Source organism: Phodopus roborovskii, unplaced genomic scaffold, assembly GCF_943737965.1.
Source record: "Phodopus roborovskii unplaced genomic scaffold, PHOROB, whole genome shotgun sequence".
Lineage (NCBI taxonomy): Eukaryota > Metazoa > Chordata > Mammalia > Rodentia > Cricetidae > Phodopus > Phodopus roborovskii.
Window position 1 is genome coordinate 3,965,745 of NW_026126434.1, and position 22,864 is coordinate 3,988,608.

At 38.0% G+C, this 22,864-nt stretch overlaps 1 protein-coding gene across 4 annotated transcripts in view; it reads right to left on the reverse strand.

Moving 5' to 3' along the window:
• Syt14 (synaptotagmin 14) overlaps positions 1 to 22,864 on the reverse strand; it is a 113,340-nt gene that overhangs the window by 23,408 nt on the left and 67,068 nt on the right. For all 4 annotated transcript variants that reach the window (XM_051186669.1, XM_051186670.1, XM_051186671.1 and 1 more), the window contains 2 exons: positions 7,470 to 7,741; positions 3,868 to 4,317 (listed from right to left, as the gene is read on the reverse strand). In XM_051186669.1, coding sequence (XP_051042626.1) covers positions 3,868 to 4,317; positions 7,470 to 7,741 — 722 coding nt within the window. The remainder of the gene's footprint in view (positions 1 to 3,867; positions 4,318 to 7,469; positions 7,742 to 22,864) is intronic.

Below are 22,864 nucleotides of genomic sequence, written 5' to 3' on the forward strand. Positions count from 1 at the left end.
AATTTATTATCTACATTATTCTTATGAACACAATTATTCTTTACCTGGAATAGAATTAAATATAACTTTCCAACAGACATTTTTCCTAGAGTTTTACAAGTTCCATTGGTGTCTACTGCATGGAAAAGACAGAGCAAATTTAAATTGTTTTCTTTGTCACAGGGCTACACACAGTACTTCTCTGGCTCATATTGTATTGCAAAACAATGTCAAATGTAAATCTAGACCTCAATGCCTTGCTCTAAGCACAAAAAAAGCCTGGGAAAAGTAAGTATTATAGAGTGTCTAAAGGAGGTAGACTCCCTCGGGTTTTAGAGAGTTAAAAAGGTATGGAAGCTTTAGAAAACAGTACATGCCCACTGCAAAGAACAATAGTGTAAACACTTACAATCTATCCCATTTCTGGTTTATTGGATAAAAACACTTGCCACCAAGGCTGATGACCTGAGTTTGATCCCCAGGACCCACATGGCAAAAGGAGAGAATCAAGTTCTGGAAACCGTCCTGTGACTACCACACATGTGGCACTGTGGCACATATGCGTCCACCTCACCTACCCACTCACACACAAATACACACAATTAAATACACAGATCTGTATTTCTGTTCTCATCTAACTTCTTTCATAATGTTAGTAGAATCAGAGTATCAGAGACACACACAGCCCAAAGGTCACTGGTCTAAATCCTTTCATTTTAGTTATCAGAAACTTGATACTCAAAATACTCCAGAAAGCTTACATAGCTGGTTGAAATGGAACTCACATCTTTCAACTTCCAACACATTTTTCTATGTGCACTTGTCAAGGAGGCACATTCAAGCCACAGCCACATTTCAATGCTGCTTTAATCTTCCCAGTAGCAAAAAACATCACAGAGTTCTTAAAAAGTCATTTTGTGTGTCCTGACTCAAGAAATTCCTGAAAAACTATGAAACCAAAGACTATATGTGAATTATATCATTATATACGAAATAAACTGCAAACTTTAAACATATTTTTGAAGTAATTTGTAAATTTGGGTGCTGGATTGAGACTTTTTTGGTGAAAGGTTAATATTCTTGCAATAATAGCAATACACAATCACTAGAAAGCTACCAGAATGAATGACTAAATATGGAAGTAATCTCCCCCCTACAAATGTTCCTCATACACTTGCCTTACAGAATCAAAGAGAAGCTCTCTCAAGTAAATTACAGTAAGAATCCTCCAGCTTACTTTAAAAGTTAAGCAAAGAGAATATTAGTACTACAGCACATACAGAAAACACATGAGTTTTATTGATATTATATTTTTGTATTCAGTATAATAGTGTTATAAATTGGCCTAATAACTGTAATGTGACTAATTGTAATATTTTGAAAGAGTGAGAAGAGCAAAGAAAGGCTAAAGAGCAATGGGTTTCACCTACTGAATATGATGGGCACATTGGCATCTAGGGAAAATTTCTAAGAGCAGAAGACAGATACCTTTCTGCAGATGTAAATAGTATGTTTTAGAAGCTACTTACCTAGCACTTTCTCCTTCTTGTAAGCAGCCCCTAGAACTTCCTGTATTGTCTGGCCAAACGTATTACAGAATCCACGACTACAGAGTAATGCGTGCAATGTAGGAGCCATTTAGTTTGAGCAGAGATAAAAATGTTCTATTGTCTATGGTGAGGAATACAATTAATATAGAATTGGGAACAGATGAAGTCATCAAAGCACTACAAACACATAGTTTTTGATGCCAGGTTTTCTCTTCTAATTTAACTGAATTATTTTTTGTATAAAAGCCTATTATCCATAGAAAAATACTACTCATCCATACTAGTGAAAAAATTTAAAAACTGGATTAATAATAGTAGAATATTTCAAGCTTATAAAAACATGTACCCCTAAAACATAATATGCTCCTTCTTTTTTCCTCTTATAAAGCACTCCCATTTAAAAAGGCATTTACACAAAAGGAATACAACTCAACTCTACAGAAAACATGAAATAATTAAATATACAGATAAATGGGTGCAAATGGAAAACTATACTACATGAGGGCACTCATGCCAAGAAAGGCAAACACTGTGTTCTCTCTCAAATGTGGGTTCAGCTTCACATCTTCTGTTTTGTGTATATAACTTAGAGTGCAGGAAACTAGAAAGGGAAATAGTAGATTAGAGGTGACATGGAAATAGAGAGGCAGAATACTGGGGGTGGAAAGGTGTAAGCCTTGATCGTGGTTTCTCCCACAGCTGGGGAGGACAAAGGCCCCGGGCTACTCAAACCTTGGCTAAAGAAGCCTCTTTTTGTAGTGAGCAGGCGTGAATGGGAAAAGCACAATCGGTCAAAGTTCTGAGAATAAGACAGTTCTCAGCTCTATGTAGGACATCCATATCAATGGCCCCCATCCCCCAAGCTCAGGGAGCAGCACTGAAGGGAAGGCGGAAGTGGTGTGAGAGCCAGAAGATAGTAGGGAAGAGTGCTGTAAAGGGTTTTCTGGACAGGATGTGACTAACTGCATCCATAAATTCACAGTGGCTGTCAAAATCCTATCACAGATGGGGTAGATCATGTATCTCAAGGCCGTACCCCTTACTGAGGAGCTATTGGCAGTTGACAGGTGCTGGGAGGGAGAGGGAGAATCAATCTTTTTCTGAGGATGTGGCTATTGGTAGGAGTCCCATGCTACAGTGGATGGCCCCACATCCATACATATAGGCAGCACTAAGTGGACTTAGTGGGTCATTAAAAAAAAAAAAAAAAAAGATATGTAGCGGGGATGGGGATATGTTGAGGGAAACATGGGAGGAATTTGGGGAAATATAATCATATTTTTTTGTACACATGTGTGAAATTCTCAAGAACAAAAAAATGTTTTAAAAGGCATTTTCCCAAAATTCCTTATTCTAAAAATTTTAAATGAGGTGTTAACTGTATCAATAAAACCGAAATCCACAAGATATACCTACCATCATTTTTCCTTATAAAGATCCTGTAAGAATTCGGTTGAAGTAGCCTGGCTGCATAGCGAATGGAAGCTGGCAGGTTCAGATACTGCCTGCTATGATGCAATGGGCTAGACCCAGGCTTTAGGCTCACATTGTCACAGCTTAGAAACAACCATGAAACATTAGACCTCTAACTTACAACTTAAATCTATTCTAAAGTCTGCACATGTACATTATAAAATGTTTCTTTTCCAGTATAACACAGAAAGGAATAAATGTAAGTCATAATTTACACTTACCCAAGTCACAGATTTTCTCATACTGAAATAACTATGTGACATAATGCATCTCCCTGGTTTAAATAAACAATGCAGTCATTACTCTCCTGTAATCTGCAATGCCTCATGGGAATTTTGTTAAAAATATAATAGAAAGATATGTAGTGTGATTATAATCTAGAAAAATTAAAATGCTTGGGGTCATAATTTTTCACTGAGAAATACTTCAGTCTTTTCTCAAAAAGGATGAAAAGTATAACAAGGACTTGTTTTTTACTTTTAAAATAATTTGTGGTGGTTCTGGAAAAGTAATTCTATGCACTCTATGTAAGATGGGTCAGACAGCTCCTCCTGTGCCATCTAGTTTAACCTGGAAGGAAAAGGGTAACTTCTGTAGTGAGTCTGGATAATGAACAATCAACCATTTAATGCGGTCAACAGGAACGAATGCAAAGACCTGCTTGCGAGCTTAGGAGGAGAAAACAAAGCACATGATGTAAGTAAATCACGATCAACACAGAACAGAAAGGCTTAGATAGATATGTCCAGCTGCTATGCAAATGACACAGTGTGGAAGCAGTGGTGTTGCTTATGGACTTCTTCTGTTGCATGTATTAAGTGCCATGAACAGAAACTGTATCCAGGGCATTCAATGAGATACTCACAGAAGGATTGTAAGAAGGTTCCAGTATCACCGGTAACGACATTTTCCCTTGAAGATTCAACTTTGTTAAATAAAAAATCTTTTCCCCCACAATCTTTTCTTTCTTCATACGATGGACACCATATAGTCTAAACCTAACTGCATAGTTTCCGATCATCTCCGATTCAACGTGGTTAAATCTGAATGTTTCTGTGAAGACGGGGCATGGTCCTCTCTGGATGCTGGTTTTGGCTCTCTGTTTCTTTATAGGTAGAAGAACAAGGTGTACCTGCCATGAGTTGCCACCTGTCCTGTTATATGTTGGAATGTCTGTGACAGCTGTCACCGTTACCAGAAGCTTCTGTCTTTGTGAGTCATAGTCAAAAGTCACATCCAGTGTGCCATATTTAGCTTCTGGCTCTGGATCAAAAGGTTTAGGAAGCTGTGAGGAGGATCCTTGAGCTGACATGTCCTGAGAAAAGCAAATTTAAATGTTTTTAGTTTTTAAACCCCATTAATCTAGCATGCAAATAAATGCCAATTTCTTTTAAAGTATGATATAAAAACAACTTTCATTTGCTGTCATGGAGGAAAACTTAAGTATCAGTCAACTATAGGCCAAAGTTACCTTATGGGGCAGTATAATTAAAGTGGCAAAATACTTCACAATGAAAACATTACAGTTTTGAGAAAAATTGGGTGTGTATTTATATAAACTAGAGTTTAATGTGCATATTAATGTCATAGTCTTTGCTCCTGATGGAGAAGTCTGAAGAGAAGAGCAAAGTTCAATGCTACAGAGAAATGTGGCTCCATTTCTAGGAATGTCTAAGATGATTCCATCTAAAATAGAATATATACAGTATAACTTAAGTCAGTAGAAATGAGAAACCCGAATAAAAATGCAAAGGGCTCAAGACACTGCATCCAAATAGTTACTCTCCATATCATAGACTATGTTTATCTTAATTTCCAATCAGAACTCAAAACAACTATATTTTTTCCACATTAGTTGTCAATGACATGGTGAAATACACATTTCAAAATGAAGAAAGGCTAAAACTGCATGTTATTTATGACATGATCAGAAACTGAGACCATTGTACCAGCAACTATCTCGGATTCCTGTTAGTCTAAGTACATGAGATATCTGGGAATCTAGTTACCTAAACCAGGTCTCTGACTTTTGAGGCACACACTGTGACCCTTCAAGTATTGAATAGGATACAAATGACCTTGGATTCAGATCTACTGTGGCACTGATCAGTGCTGACCTTGGTCTTCTTTCTCCTATTAGCTCAAAGGACACCCCACCCAGAAGCCACTGGAATCCAGAGACTCTCTTGGATGTCCTTATGGTACAGCTTGGGCAGATGGAGGCACACAGAGTTCCTGTGAGAAACATCTATCTCAGTCTTGTATTGGAAGGGCTTGCTTTCCATTCTCTTTCCACAAGCAGGCACACAGGGCTCTAGGCAATGGTAGATTCACATGAGAAGCTGGCCCTGGATGAGGCCATTATGCACAGCCTTGCTTATTCAGTTGAGTGAAAGAGAAACAAGCTTCTGAGTTTTTCAGCCAACTTAGCACTATGTTCTAAGCCCTCTGTTAGCTTGGGGTAGAAGGCTCGTCTTTAAGCAGAAAACAACAGGACAGGGGCCCCTGATACTTCATAGTGTTAGCATAGCAAGTACATAACTTCTGAAATATACACAGTTGTGGTTACCTACAGAGAAACAAGCATCTTGAGAGACACAGGCAGAAGGCATGCCAAAGATCCATGGACTACAAAGAATATGTAATGGAATAAGTAAATACTATGCTCATAGAGAGATGAAAAGCTCATGCCTTGCCATGTTGCCCGTGAGTCAAGGGTTTTTATCACCCATAGGTTCTATTTATGAAATATAAGGAAAATCCTGTTTTTCAGGCAGCAAGTTTCTCTAATTGGCAAGTTCCAGTGGTGGACAGATATATTTTTCTCTTTCTCTCTCCATAGACAAGAGTTTACTGCTGGCTGTGGGTGCCCCTTTTCAATTCTCAATGCTGGTCCTTGCTATCAGGTGATAAACAGAACTGTTGATGAGTAGATAGTGAGAAAGACTCACAGGCCTACACAAGCCACTGTGGGCTTGCCACCTATTTGTTCTGACATCCTATGCCAAGTATGTTAATCCACCTTATCTTAATTTGCTTAATTTCTTCTTTGCATCTGTATATGAAACACACATACACACACACACACACACACACACACACACACACACACAGAGGCATCTGGTTGTCATCTGAACATTTTACTTTGGTGATTAAGGACAGTTTGCCTTGTAGTGTGTCCAGATGGCACTACTGCAACAAAGAAATCTTCCAGCAAGAACTCAGGATGACAAGAATGTACAGAGTGAGGTGTCTGTCACTAATGCCTTTTTTGCACTCATAGCGACCTGGGTTGGAACACAGCTGTCTGTTTCTCTTTGGAACTAGCTCTTGTAGACCAGGCTGGTCTAGAATTCAGAGATCCACCTGCCTCTGCCTCCTGAGCACTGGGATTAAAGGCATGTGCCACCACCACCTGTCTGTTTCTCTCTGACACTAGCGATTTTACTTCCTGAAGAAGTGACTGTGAACAATGAATAAGCTGTCTAGGTGTCACAAGCTATTGTGGTCACTGTTCTAATCCAGGGTCACTGTTAAATTGGTGTCTCCTTATACAGTTTGCAAAACACCAAGTTCTCAAATGTGTTTAGGTGATAGCACACGAGGAAACTGATGGTATGGCACATTATGCTTAAAGTATCAATTCAACATTTTTTTCTAGGCCAGATACTATATGAAAATACTAAAACTATTAGAAAAGCAGTCACAGTGTTTTTTAATTATAGGAGAAACCCCCAAACTGAAGAAATTCCGTCTACACCTCAATTATACTGTGTATTAGAAAACTACCTTCATTATTACACAGCAGATACAAAACTATCAGCACAGATCATGTCAAAGTGTTAGCATTGGCAGGGGTGAAATCTGTAGAAGCTTGCAATGTAAAACTTGTAAAAGAAAGCAAATCCTACAGAAAACTGCTGCACATAAGGCCTGGGTTACCTTAGTCTTCATCCTAAGAGTGAATGAGACAAATTCTGTTTGGACTACAAAAAGGCTTTGAAACAACAATTATTTTGTTGCTGTTTTCACTCTAGAAAAATAACAAACAAAAGCAGCCACTCATACTAAATTTAAGAAATTGTGAAATTTCACCAGTAAAGCTAATCAGCATTTGTTCCTTTCATCCTCTGTGAAATGAAAATACAGTAAGATTAACTTGAAAGGCTTGTAAAACACTGAATAAAAATAAAATAAAAAATAACAAAAAACCAAAATAAAACAATAAAAAGCATGAAATATGAGCAAAAAGGTAAGTCATTCTAGAACAGTCTGTGTAAAGTATTTAAGAAACAACAACCATCCTTATCCTGTCTTTTTGTTATGGGAAGGGTGTGGGATACAGGCTGCCTCAATGGGTTTGTGAGATGAAGGCTTGGCACTGGTACAAGAAGCCCGAGACACCGTAAAGACCTACTGTCACCCAGAAGGACTCTCACTGGCAGCCAGCAGGATGCTTCTGCTTACTTCTGGGCTGAGGACTGCAGTGCTGTCACTAGGGACGTCATCTTCATATCCTTTGTTGTGGAAGCTCTCTGCCTCGTGCCCTGTGCTTCCTTCACTGGGGCATTTGTTGAAAGAACACCGTGGGCTGTTGCTGCAGTGGGAAATCTCACACTTCCCATCCCCAATTTCGGAGGGTGTGCAAGAGAGGTGAGGAGAACCACTGTCGTCTTGGTAAGGTGGTGGCTGGAGCTCATCCAATGGAGGTGTCCTTCTCATTCTCTGAATGCAGTTTCCTGACAAGGAAAAGAGTGTGGTCACTGTTTCCAACCAGTGTCAGTTCATGGTAACTGTAAATAACTTTAAAAAGTAAAGTAAAATCTCAGCAGCATAACTGTTAAAGTTCCTAAATGAGTTTTCTCTTTCCTTAGTCCAGGCACAGAAATAAAATCACCCAGCTCCCCACTCTCCTCTTACTCAGTGAGATCAGGAAAAATAGAAATCATTTATTGTTATGAGCCATACAAACAAATCTGATCTAAACTGTTCCTAGTGCTCTGTATATTTCATCAATTCCCTTACAACCAGAAACCTCTTAAAAGGCCATAAAAACTCTGTTACTTTCTCAGTTATGGGGATAAATTTTAATCAGCATTCAGCTTAACATTTTTCCACATCTAACTAGTTTTAGAACCTAAATGTACCATACTCAGTCCCTGCTTGCAGTCTTCCATATCCCTGAATGCCAACAGGAATTATCACTTCCAGCAATGACATGAAGCCACATTTCCCCCTCTTTTAAATTATCTTTTAATAATCTGTCTCATTCTTCAATATCTATGAATGGTTGGGATGAAGGAGAGATAAGGGATTCACATATAATATAAAATTTTAAATAATCTTTGTTTTAAAATTATTGCCATTTTCCCATCTTCTTTCCAAGAAATTAAACCCTTTTAATTCTTATCTATCTTCTATATGTTTATTGAACACTCCACAATATATTAGTGTAGATGTTATGGTACAAACATACACTGTCATCATATACATAAATGAGGAGGGAGAACTATGAAACTGTATAAGACTTTAGATATACTGGCTCAGCTTACAGTTTAAGTAGACAAGACTGTGTCGATAGACCCAGAATTCAGTGCTGAGTTTTAAAGTTAAACAATGCTCCTACAAAAGGGACTCTGAAAAAAGGTAGTTTAAAATAAAATACTATGGAGGTCAGTTCAATACAGCTCCTTAAAAATCTATATAAAAATTATAGGCCTCATTAAAAAATACAAAAGCCCCCATTCAAATGAAAACTATTAATGCCTTAATTATGAATTTACATAGTTGATCAAAAGCCCTATTTTTAAATAAAGTACCTTACCTACTGAGTCTAGTATAAGTTTTAAGAAGTTATTAAAACAATGCAGTTGAAGCTAAGCTAGAGAGGATGTATTAATAACCATAGCCATGTGGTAGCCAAGAAACTGAGACAAGTGCATGGCACAGTCCACTCAGGGGAGCCCTGTCCTCCAAGCTGTGCCCCAGCCACACCTGCCAATGGCCTCAAATGGAAGGTTTCAGCCTGGGTGCCAGGCATGCTTTGGTTTTCCTGATAAAAGCAGGAACACTCAATTGACACCTCCTTCTTTCTTCCTTTTGCTTGAGGTTTAGTAGCCACTTGGGACTGACAAGTGACATGCATGAAATCTGAGGATGGAGAAGCAAAAGCAAAAAACAAAAACAGCAGAAACAAACAACCCCCCCAAAACCAAACAATCAAAAAAGCACCAGGAGAGTGTGAATATAAGAAATATCACCCACAACTTTGAGGACCAAGGAAGACAAAACACCAAAGTAAACATGACAGCTTCTTTTTCCTGTATGTAGCTGAAAATGCAGCCTCAACAGATACTTTAACTCATTAAATAATACTCTCTTCCTTCTTGTACTTTACCTGCCAATGAATTAAATTAGATAATACCTATATTTCCCCAGGTCTAAGTGCATATCCAAGGATGTGTGGAAACTTCAAGAAAATAAAACAAAAACTGAAAATTGAAGGGACAAAAAAATAAAAAACAGAAAAAATAAATTGAAAAACATGTATCTTAAAGATTTAGTAAATGAAGATATAATTCATTAAAAACAGAAATGAAATTGATAAATTGTTGGAACAGACTAGTTAGAAAAACTGGTAATGTAGCTATTAATGTCAGGAATGAAAGAGTCCAGGATTTCAATTCCTACATGAATTCACATGAGCAGGGTAACATGTGCACTGAACTGACAGATGACAGGATGCAAAAGATTTGGGGTGGGTGTCCAGCACAGTGGTGCACACAAGGAGCTTAGCCGAGAAAGAGCCCTGACCATGGTGCTGAACTGCAGAAGGAAACAAGTATCTGTAGGGTGGGTGGTGAGGGTCTTTTAGAGTTTATGTTGAGGACCATCTGTAAGTGGGAAGTAAAGCAAACAGATGCATGAGGCCAGAGGAGAAAGCCTGTATACAGCTTGATGATCAAAGTGCAAAACTCCCAGTACATGTAGCCAGGTCTATATAAGAGAAAGGAGTTAGAATATGAAAGAGAAAAGGCTAGAGACAACTCTTATGATGAATAAGAATTAAAGAGGAAATGCATAGACACTGTGCTGGCTAGTTTTATGTTAACTTCACATAAGCTGGAATCATTTCAGAGGAGAAATCTTCAATTGAGAAAAATGCCCCAATTACACTGGTCTATGAGCAAGCTTGTTGTGTATTTTCTTGACTGAGTACTGATATGGGAGGGCCCAGCTCATAGAGATACTTGCTGGTGGTCCTGGGTGCTATAAGAAAGCAGGCTGAGCAAGAAAGCAGGCCCCTGCATCAGTCTGTGTCCAGGAACTGTGTCCAGGCTCTTGCCCAACTTCTCTGGGTGATGGACTACATCATCCACTTATAAGATGAAAAAAACCCTCTCCTCCCCAAGCTAGTTTTGGTCAGGGAATGTTATCACAGAAATTGAAATTAATTAAGACATGTACTCAGTTAACACAGTATAAATGTATTGTGTGTATATGCTTATATACATAGCCATGAAATAAACATTTCAAGGTTTTCCATTAAGGTTTGAGAATGTCACTGTCCCAGCAGTGGTGAACTCAGTGCTCAGATCTTGGCTTTTACCTCTGAGCTCAGGAATGACACAAGGGTACCTGCTATCACTACTTCTCTTCAACAATGCACTGAAGGTCCTTCCTAGCCAATGGAATAAGGCAGGATAAAAAAAGGTAGGAAATAACTGAAAAGAAATGAAACTGTCAGTACTTTCAGGTAACTATTGGGGCATAAAACAAAACAAGAGAAAGACGGGGAAGAGAGGGTTTAATATACTAAACAAATTCAACAAGGTCTCAGCATACGAGATCAGCAAGGGAAAAAACAATTTCTACATACATGCAAAGGACAATTGAAAAGTAAAATGTTAAAGCAATCCCATATATAATAGCACCAGAAACATAAATGTCTAAAACAAACCTAAGAACTGCATTGGTGTTAATTTTCCAATCATTGAGTTTCTTATTAGAATGTGTTCTTTCAAAAACTGGTAGATTTCAAACTTCAGATTTCTCAGCAGTGGCTAAACTGATTTAGGAGGGGTTAGTTACAAACAAGTTTCATTTCTTCAGCAAGGCATCCCAAAAGAGAGCAGAGACTTGAGAATCACATGTTTAGTAAATGATTTCACTTGTTTTGCCACTGCAAAACTAATAAATTTGAAATGCATGACAAAAATTAAAATAAAAAAGGAAAGAAGAACCATGACAGATTATCATAAACTTAATTAGAAGATGATTTCAACTGCAGTTGCCACTCCATATGGAAGTTCCTTCTTGAGAAAATTAAGACAGTCCTGGCATTTGATATGCTGCACTAGCTAGCAAGTGCTTTTCTTTCACAACAAAACAGAGATAGCAAAAATTAACAGGTTGTTTAACTTGGCAAGACCAGCAACACCTCTACTGCCCTGCTTCAGTTAGAGAATTCTTGATCCATGCAGCTTCCACTCCACAGAGATCCTGAATATGCAAAGACCTCACACTCATCATAGAGATGACAGCAAAGCATTAGATAAGAGAAGCAGAAGAGACATAATGGAGTGCCTTAAATGCCTGTGCTTGGCAGAACTCAGCACCAAATCTTATGAAACAATGCACTTGCTAGTAAAGTTCACAAGGTCAAAGAGATGCAATGGAGTATTCCTCTCACAGTCACAGAGGATTTACTAAATCTTGTCTGTCTCTTCAGAGAAAAACCAAGCATCCTGTCACCTTCCATTTTGAAAGTAGGATAATATATATTTGAACATACAATTCTGGCACAGTCATAAAGGAAACTAAAAATCTTGTTAGCTTTGAATGGTGTCCAAAGCAGGACAAATTTGTCCAGATGCCTAAGGGGAGAGTGGAGTAAGTCTATATTTGACCTTTGCAACCTAGAAAACCAGTAGGCCATGGTACAGCAGAACTATGCCCTGCCACAGACTGTATGTAAAACAGCACTCAAGGCTCACCAAGGAGCAGGGGTAAAGGCCACTAAGTCCTGCAGGCCTCAGAGTTGCTTGCAATGACTGCTAGCTAAGCATTTCAATGAGTCAGATTCTCTACTTCTAAAATGTGTGTGCAGACTAGTTTGTTTGTTGTTAACTTGATACAAGCTAGAGTCATCTGAAAGAGGGAACCTCAATTGGGGAAAAAAAAAAAAACTTACATAAAATTGGTCCATAGGGCATTTTCTTGATTGATGATTGGCCCAGCTCACTGTGGGTTGTGCTACCCCCTGGCCAGGTGGTTCTGAATGGCGTAAGAAATCAGGCTTAGTCATGGAGATCAAGTCAGTAAGAAGCACTTCTTCATGACCTGTGCCTTGAGTTCTTGCCCTGAGAGTTGTAAGCTGAAATGAACATTTTCCTTCCCAAGTTGCTTTTGCTCATGGTATTTTATCAGAGTGACAGAAATCCTAACCAAGACAATATGTTTTCCTGAAACACAACTTAGGGGAAATAAAACCCAGCTCCTTCAGTGAGTTTTGATAAATGCCTTCATCTATTGGGTACTATTACCACATTGGAGTTAAGAAATAAGTCCATATCCCTGACTGCTCCTCTTCATCCCTTTGTCTCCAACAAATTCATTTCCAGGCCAATTTCTAGTCTTTTACACCATTTCTATGCCCTTTCTAGAATGTCACAGTATCAGAAGCACTCAGAATAGCTGTATCTGACTACTTCTCCTTTCATAAATGCTGCTTTTGCATTTCAACTACATTGTTACACTTGTCCAGTTTATAAGTTTTAACTGAGTAGTATTCCATTGTACAAAGCCCACAACTCATCTATTTAAATACTTTCCAAGTGGCTGTACCTTCAAACCAGCCACATGTAAAGGGACCACCTATTTCCTTTTTTCTTTAATAGTGGCATTGGCAGTAAGCTAAATTTTGCTTCTTCCAGCTTGTTGTGTGATGGAATCTCAGTGGTTTGACTGTACACTTCCCTGGGTGACTAATGGCTTGAGCATTTCCTTTGGGCTAACTGTCCATTCTCTGGTACTGTATCTATTCAAATCCTGCACATCTTAAAGACAAGTTAATGACTTCTCATTTCAGATTAGGAAGAAGTATTTTTTGTTGTTGTTGTTTTGCTTTTTGAGTCAAGGTTTCTCTGTGTAGCTTTAGAGCCTGTCCTGGAACTTATGCTACAGACTAGGCTGGAACTCACAGAGATTCACCCGCCTCTGCTTCCCATGTGCTGGGATTAAGGGTGTGCACCACCACCACCTGGTACAGAAAACCCTATACTGTAGACTACTATGTAACCCAGGAAAGCTGACATTCTAGAAGTTCTCCTGCCTTAGGTACTGATTCCATGATCACATGCATCTGAACCACTACACCGTCATTTTCAGAGTTTATAGCTCCTGATACAGTTGTGTACTTTCATATCTCATTAATGCCACATACGGTATTTGCTAGAATATAGTTTTGCTTCTATTCCTCCAGCCCTGACATAAACCGCTCTTGTCTATTAACAATTCCTTCCCTTGTGTCAACATTTTGCACCAAGTTCCTTAGTACTTAGCATACTATGTAATTATTTTTAAAAAAAAATTTCCAAACTTTGGAAAGATACCATTCACACTAATGGGTGTCCATAATAACAAATACAAGAGTGTTGACAATGTGTGCATGAACTAGAATCTCTCATTACTGATAAGAATGCACAGTGGCACAACTTATCAGTATTTTGAAGACACATGACCCAGCAACTTCATTTTCATGATATGTGGTGTGGAAACATATATCCAAATAAGGTTCTGTATACAGCAGCGTATTCAAGGTGACCAAAAAGTAGAATGAATTGAAGTGTCTATCAAATGATGAGATAATCAACATAAGATAGAGTATCCACACAACAGAATCCCACTTAGCAATACACACAAATGAAGGCAAGAGCCAGTACATTATGCTAAATGACAGAAGGTGTCACAAGAAGCTGATTACTGTGTTAGTCCATCTATATGAAAGGTGAGGGAGGGGGACACATACAAAGACCGAAAGCAGACTGCTGGTTATAAGTTCTGGTAGTGGTACTGATACCAAACATGTTTTTGTTTTGTTTTTTTTTTAATAGTACTTTTGTTTGAAAGACTACTAGTGATTGCCAAGAATGTCCTGATGATCACACCATTTTCTAAGAATATTAAAAGTAAATGATTGAATCTCATGACAACAGGATTACACACACACACACAGTCTGAGGAGAGAAAAATGCAATATTCTCACAATGGAGTCTCAACAGATAAATTATGAAACACACGCTAGTTTCAGGCAATATAAATTAAGACAGAATCTTGCTATCACGAAGCTTATAAATTGTTCAACTAAGGGTGAAAACCCAAATGAAAGGAAATTATATGAAACACACCACTATAGAGTATTGAAAAATAAACCCATCATGAAGATACTGCTTACATACAGATTCAAATCCCATGTGGACATGAAAGGCACACTTTGGGTACCATAAGTCTACATAAAGGAGGTACCAAGGACAGTTAGAAGAAACATACTGTTTTCTAGAGGTGATTTCTTCTGATAGATTTTCTAGAGTTTGGACCAGTCATCCATGAGCAGCCTAATACAAATCTAATAAACAATGTAAAAGCTGGTAAAGAAATGTTAACCATGCACACATACTCTTTGAGCATTTTATTTATTAGTGTGTGTGTGTGTGTGTGTGTGTGTGTGTGTGTGTGTGTGAGCCTGTACATGCGTACATGCCATGGCACTCATATAAAGGTCAGAGAACAATTTTGTTGTTGTTGTTGTTGTTTGAGATAGGGTTTCTCTGTGTAGCCCTGGCTGTCCTGGAACTAGCTCTGTAGACCAGGCTGGCTTTGAACTCACTGAGATCCACTTGCCTCTGCCTCCCAAGTGCTGGGATTAAAGGCATGTGCCACCACCACCCAGCTTAGACAGCAACTTTTGAGAGTCAGTTCTCTCTATCAACCCTGGGTTCCGGTGATGGAACTAGGGTTGTCAGGTTGCTTGGCCAGCACTTTTTACCTGCTAAGCCATCTTGTTGGATCTACTGGAGTACCTTAATTTGCAACTTTTACTGTGGCTCTACCTCATAATCAATATTCATTATTACCCACGATTATCATTAAAGGTTCAGTTAAGTATAAAAAGGCCAGTCATGAAGATTTCTATATAACAGTAATGAGAATAGTAACAACTATTATCATTGTAATTATTTATTATGCTTATTATTCTCAGGCTTAAGGAACAAATGCCTAGTACCTTTGAGGCATACATATAGATGAAAGGTTAAAGAATTAATAGAATAATATTACTACATTATATGTAATACTTTTACCACATGTGGTTTTTTTTTTTTCCTTACTGAAATAAAAGTATTTTTTCACATTGGAGTTCTCAATAAAATCCAATCAATATTTTGCTAGAATAAAATCCAATTTTACTTGATTTACACCAGAAAATAAAATGTGGTCAATGACAGAATATTCAAGTTCACACTGTAATTGATTTTATAAAAATATACCAGTACCAAAAACTGAATACAGAATCAGCTTAAATGTGACTGAACATGTGTTTGGGTAAATGTGTGTTCAAAGACAGAATATTTTTTTCTATAAATGAATTAGTTATAAGACTTTATGCTTGTTATTACATAAGATGCAAAATAATGTTCTTAGAAAGAAAAAGAAAAAAAGAAAAAAAAACAAACCATAATTGCTCTGCCCTGTGAGGTACACTTAGACTTACACTGGATGAAATCAACAGTGTGGCCTATTGGAGGGTACACACTAATAAAGACAAGAATGAGAACAATTTGGCTTCCGCTCACTACATTAACTAAGGATGCAATCTCAATACTGAGAAGATGAAACAATGAAGTTCCATTTACATTTTATATGAAGAGTTTCAAACACTCTGATGACCTTTTATTTCTTCATTTTTATAACACCAAGTAACCAGACATCTCAAAAATAGATGTTGAAATAGCAGCAATTTAGGGTTATGAAGCAACTAAGTGCCTTACAATGTTGATGTAATACAGCAATTATAGATATTTGAAATTCAGCAAAAGGCTTTGTTTCCTTGTTATTCATAGAAAAACTATACAATAAGAATATTTCTGTATTTTCAAATAAATGGGCCCAAAATTTAAAAGATCTTTGCATTAAGGTTTTGACCACTGAACTCAACATTGAAATTTATTATTTTGTAACTAAAAATAAAATGAAGCACTAGGGGGGAAAGGGTTGGATAATGTTAGAATTTTGATTAGCAATCACAGCTGCACAAGAATTAGTTTCTATAGCAACAGGAAGAAATAATGTGTTGAATTGCAATGCAACACAAGATGATTTTTTATACATTGTAACTCAAAAGAAAAGGTCTGAAGAATTTTATCTTAAGAGTTATTAATCTTTAACCATTATAATTTTCTAACAGAAAATAATCATTCCTGTCTGTTTTTCCTAAATTGTCTTAACTCATTCAAATTTAATATGCTCTAAAACTGATTTAAAATGTAATATATCTCAACAGCTAATAATTTGGGCAACTATCTCACTTATATTTAAAACAACCATTGCTGGACCCCTATGATGGTGCATTTCCTCCACAGTTCAGTCCCTGCCAGGAAAGCCTAAAGGGTATTGCTCTTAATAACAATGGTACTGTGGTGACATCAGAATGATAAGCAAACCCTGCATTTTCAACATTAAAAGACTAGGCTCCCTTATTCAGTGGGCATCCTTATGTCCACAGTGTGATTAAGAAATTACCCTGCTGTGAGAGTTCCCTGCTCCTCTTCATCTTCAGAGTTCAAAAGCCCATTTCAAACAGGGTAAAGCATTATTTCATGGTACCTTCTCTATTTCTAGCTGGCTTTGGCAACTAATTAAAAGTATATTCTTGAACCTTTTATGTCCTTTGCCCTTTTAATGAGACCAATTACTGTGGCTTATTACAGCCTCTGAGTTCCAATGTAGCTTGGGAGTTACCATGGATACCAGTGACAAGCATTCTCCTCAATTGCTTTCTGTGTCTCACTAGACACAAGAAAACTGACATGGCACCAAGTCAACCAGACACCATGAATTTTTAATTCTCTCACTACTCATGCTTTAAAATAATATACTATATACATCTTTTAAATTACTAAATCATAATCTTTTAAATTAACCATATTAGCAAACTAAACTTTTAAAAATCTGAATAGACATCAAATTGGAGTAGAAAATATGAGCTGTTATTATTGAGGCTTTAAAATATAAGCATTAAAATAATATTCTACATCCAGAGTGAAATCTGAAATTCAACAAATTTTAGTGGTGAAAACTTCTAACTCTACTAAAGTCAACATCCTACAGGGACAGTTATGTGGCCAGGACACATATCAAGAGAGCTCCCATGTGAATGGACAGTTTCTCAGAGCTAGGTAACTGGCTTACAACAAAAGCATCACTGGTGCTGGACAGTGGTGGTGCACACCTTTAATCCCAGCACTTGGGAGGCAGAGGCAGGCGGATCTCAGTGAGTTCAAGGTCAGCCTGGTATACAAAATGAATTCCAGGACAGCCAGGGCTGTAACACTGAGAAACCCTGCCTTGAAAAAAAAAAATCACTGCAAAATGGAAAAAATATGTCTGAAATTCTTTTTAAAATGTCAATATGACAGCATGGAAGGGTAAAGCAAAAAAGTCCAAATTTACTTTTGAAGACAATTGAACACATGTAAGTCATAGTTTAAGTGCCTATGTGACCTAACAATTTACAATTCAACTTAGCAAGAGTCACCAAAATAACAAAGAAACAAAAATATGAGCATAGTATTATGTATTATTCTCTATATAAGGACAGGCGACTAAGGGAAACACAGGTAAGGTAGACAGGAGAGCTCTTGAATGCATTAGCAGTACATAAGAATACACAGATCCAAGAGCTGGGTGGGAACAGTGCCTAAGGTAAAAATGCTCTGCTTGCTATAAAAGCCTGAGGACCTGAGCTCAGGTCCTTAGCACCTGTGTAAAAGTTAGGTGCAGCAACCTTGTGAGGGAAAGGCAGAAACAGGAGGATCCCTAAGGATTCTGAGCCAGTCAGTCTAGCACAATCTCTAAGTTCCAGGTTTAGGGAGAGACCTTATCTCAAACAATAAGGTGAAGAGCAATGGAGGAATGTATCCAATACTAATTTCTGTTCCCAACACATACATACATACATGCATGCAATCACCCTCTATGTATAAACATAAAAACACACATATACACAAGAAAAGGATACAAAATTCAGTGTAACACTACGTATTCCACAGAGGTTCCAAGGCAAGCCTCTTACTGCCTCAGTTTCTCCATCTGACAGAGGGAGAACATCTTTATCAAGAGATATATCATGCCAAAGAGAAACTGTAAGAATAAAGGTATCAGATCACCTAACCTGAATGAGAACTAGTTTGGCAAAAAAAAAAAAAAAAAAAAAAAAAAAAAGTATCTCTTATATTTTTATCAAGACCCACAAGGAGTGGGTAATATTCTTTATTTTCCATTAAAGAAAACTATATAGAGCAAGTCTGGAAAAATAGATAAATCCAACTCTTCTTACTAAACGGACAAGCAGAAGAAAGATCTAACAAAGTCAGTTCTCTTGTGGTTACTCCTGGAGACCCAGCCACATACACAGACCAGGCAATGGGAAGAGTGCTTGGGGAGGCAGTGAAGGGACCTGTGCTAACCAGCCCTACATGACTTCAGTAGCTGAGGCTGTGCCCCACAGTGTAAAATTGTACAACACACTTAAATGGAATGATTTCACTGTTCCCGGTCTTTTCCTATTATTGTTTAAATAGGCATTTACTTTTATATTAGGCATTACACATTCAAACTCCAGTTCGGAATAGTACCCATTTGTAAAGATTTTCTTGGACGATAAGAACCTATAAAGAACACAGAGGAGCCCACAGTCAGCTCTAAAGCTAAATGTACTTCTAAGTATCTGGGCCTGTGTTTATAAAATAAAGACAAAAGGAAAATCACCCTAATTTTTAACTACCATGAACTCCTAACACTAAACAGGTTCATAGCTTTCTCAAAGAACATTATCAACTAGGACTGAGTGTTCAAATACATGGACCTATCGAACACATTTCTCATTCAAACCACAACATACATTCACTCATTTTCAGTGCAGACTTGCCACAATCTTTAAAGTGGGTGGAGAGCAATACTGTTGGAGCAGTAAAGTGAAGCACAGTGAAATGGTATGTCTGCATTTGTCATATAATGTAAAATATTGCTGCAGTATGCACATGTAGTTGTTTATTTTATTTGTTATTTAGACAATACTTCTTCAGGCATTAATTTTATTCTCAAGGGAAAAATGAAAAATTATTCTAATTTACTTTATTTGAATGTTTGCTTTACTTAAGTGGCCTGAATGTACACCTACAAGACATCCATATTGTGCCTGAAAACAGAAAGTAAAAGGCTCAAAAGGGCACATTTATTAAATAGCAATACCAGTATCAGAAAAAAATGAATTCAGAAAATTAACTACAGCTATGAAGAGCTGGCTTAGAGGTTAAAGGTGCTTGCTGCTCTTCCAAACACTGGAGTTTGGCTATCAGCACACACTTGGTAGCTTGCAACAACCTGTAATTCCAGCTCCAGGGGATCTGATGCCCTCTGTTTTGGCCTCAATGGCCACTTATACACAGATACACACATACATATAATTTAAAAAATGAACTAGGTATAATAAGACTTGTCAAACATAAAGGACCAATGCACCTGAATTGATGTGACATTCACAAACACACATGAGCCTAATGATAATGTGTAGTGAAATATTCACTTTGTTCTCATCTGTGGCACTGACCATACCCATTGGAGGTGGAGACAGGGGCAGAAGTGACCTGGGGGAACTAGGTCTGAGGAGGAGCCCGGGAGTGCTCTCTTGCTGGCGGGACACAGACAGGAGAGCATCCAGAGGCATCCTTGGGACCAGGAACCTGCTGGTGTTCATCTGTCTATGTTGTAAGTTATTTCTCCCTGAATAAACATCTATACAGCCTATTTGTTTCTCCTGATCCTTATTAAACCACGATATCCAGTGTCAGAAGTGAGATCAGGATTTTCACGGGACCTGGGTTTCACCAGAGGGCAGATACCATTCCCTTCACTCACCATCCCTGAACAGGCAGTTTAGTTGCCTAACCAGGCAGACACACTGCAGTTTGTGAGACGTTTGTGTCTGCCCTACAACTCCTTTATCTCCACTATAGCCGAGACCACTGCTCATCCTGCCCATTCTCTCACATTGCATTTGCACAGAGCCCTGTGGCACCTGCCCTGCTTGTGTGTTCCCACACACGGCCCGGCCTCTGGGTCTGCCCTGCTTGTGTGTTCCCGTGGCCCGGTGGCACCAGTTGGAGGCAACACCCATTAGCCATGCGGTCCCAGCAATTTGCATAAGGCTTGTTTCACTCCTTCATTTAATAAAAATTCGCATGCCTTAGTTTGTTAAGAGCTATTCTACAGGGACTGGGATCAGAAGGATCGTCTGTTGCCTAACGCTATTTAGTGGTACACCTCCAGGCTTAACTACCACAAGTTGAGATCTACAACTAAAAGCATCAAAGTTCCAGGACAGCAAAATTACACTTAAGGTAATTGCAACATCCTTTGCAATTTAAGCTGATATAATATCTGAGATCAATTGTTCCATACCTATGGCAGATAATCTTACAATGCAGGACTTTTGGAATTTTTTTTTTTTTTACTTTGTATATAGAAGGAATTTTAGCAGAAGAAAATCATGAGTTAACCAATATATACATATTTTTGGTAACAGTAATGGGTTTCATCATTAATATGATATTCTTAAAGAAACAGTTTGAGATTAGAGCAAACAATAAGAAACTTGTACAAACCATAGGAGACTTAGTAACAAGGATTCAAAATATCGAAAATGACAAAGGAGAGCTTAAAATTAGAACACAAAACATAGAATGCATAGAAAAAAAAAGGTTCAGAATATTGAAGATGGCAATAGAGAGCTGACTGGTAGAATACAAAACATGGAACATAAAAATGACCAAGTAGAAAAAAGAATTTGTTCCATGTCTGATGCCTCAATAAACAAAACAAACAATGCAATGCATTAACACGCTAGCAGAAACAGATCGTTCCTGGTCAGACAAAGCTACTAATAAGGTTAAAAAAAACTGGGACATCAGATGGAAAGACTAGCAGGTAGAATCTGTTCCATGTCTGAGGATAATGGCAAGCTAGCGAATAGAACATTGTTTCTGGAAGGCAGTTTACATGTCATTCAGATAATATCTAAGGATGAGAACATTAAAAACATGAACTCATTCATAGTTGGAGAAAGCAAGAAACTGACTGATGTAATGAAGTCTCTAGAAAGTTATATGATTCTAGAAGTTCAGATACTCAAAGAAGCAATGGCGAATAGATTTCAGGCCTTAAAAGACCTTCAATGATACATTAGAAGAAGAACTACAGGTAACAGGGCATGAAAGAGACTTAAAATTTTCTACACCTGATGGGAGATGCCATTATGTATATATGTTTCTCATACTGGTTAATGAATAAAGCACTGTTGACCAATAGGAAAGGAGAAAGAAGGGACTAGGAGATAAGGAGGAAAGAGGAAGTAGGAAGGAGGGGTCAAGATGGAGAGTCTGGAGAAAGCAGAATGCCGGCCGGCTCCCCTGTAAGAGAAGACCATGTGGAAATACTAGATTAACAGAAATGGGTTAATAATTAAGACAGAGCTAGCCAATAAGAAACTAGTACCTGGCCAACAGAATTATATCTAATACAGAGTCTCAGTGTGTTATTTGGGGCTGGCGCGGCGGTGGGACAAGACCAGGCGGAGGGCGGAAAAAACCTTACTCCTTACATACACTGTTTAAGGTCAGGGGAGCTTTCCCTGTATCTATTAATGAAAAACCAGCAACAAAAAAAACAAACAAACAAACAAACAAAAAAAACACCCAAAAGGTGTCATTGCATATCAGTAGGAACCAATACGTATAAAAGATTTAAAAAGTATAAAGGAAGCAGTAGTCTCTTATGGCATGCACTCACCATATGTGAAGCAATTAATAGAATCATGGGCAAGGAATAACAAGGTAACCCCTAATGATTGAGATCAATATCAGCTGTCCTTGAAAACGCCTCTCAATTAGAATAAAGGGCTTTATGGAGAAAGGAAGCAAAACTCTTGAACTTCAGGGCGTAAAGGAAGGTTATAAAGCTCCCCATGATAAAATTCTTCTTGGTGAGGGTCTTTATGCTGACCCAGAAACCCAAGCTGCCTATGATGAACATATCTTGTCTCTATGCAGTACAGCAGCTTTGAATGCTTGGGATAAGTTTCATGAACTAGGGGAGAGGATTGAATCCTATACCAAGATAAGGCAAGGACTGAGAAAATGCTTTAGTGTATTCCTAGAAATATTGTCTAGGGCAGTACAATTAGAGGTAGCAGACACAGATTCTAGGCGAATACTCATAGAATCATTAGCTTATGAGAATGTGAATCCACAATGCAAACAAGTGCTTTGGCCTTTAAAAATCAGATCAGCACCCTTGGATGAATGGGTCCTATATACAGCCAACATTGAGTATAATGACAATAACACTGAAGCTTGGGTAAGAGAAGCCAAATCTAAAGGTCCAAGAAGACATCAAAATAACAGAGGTCTTAACTATGGTGACATAGAAGCTTGGGTAGGAGAAGCCATCTCCAAAGGTTTGAAAAGGTATCAAAATGTCAGATATTTTAACTGTGGTAAGACAGGACATCTAAAAAGAAATTGTAGGCA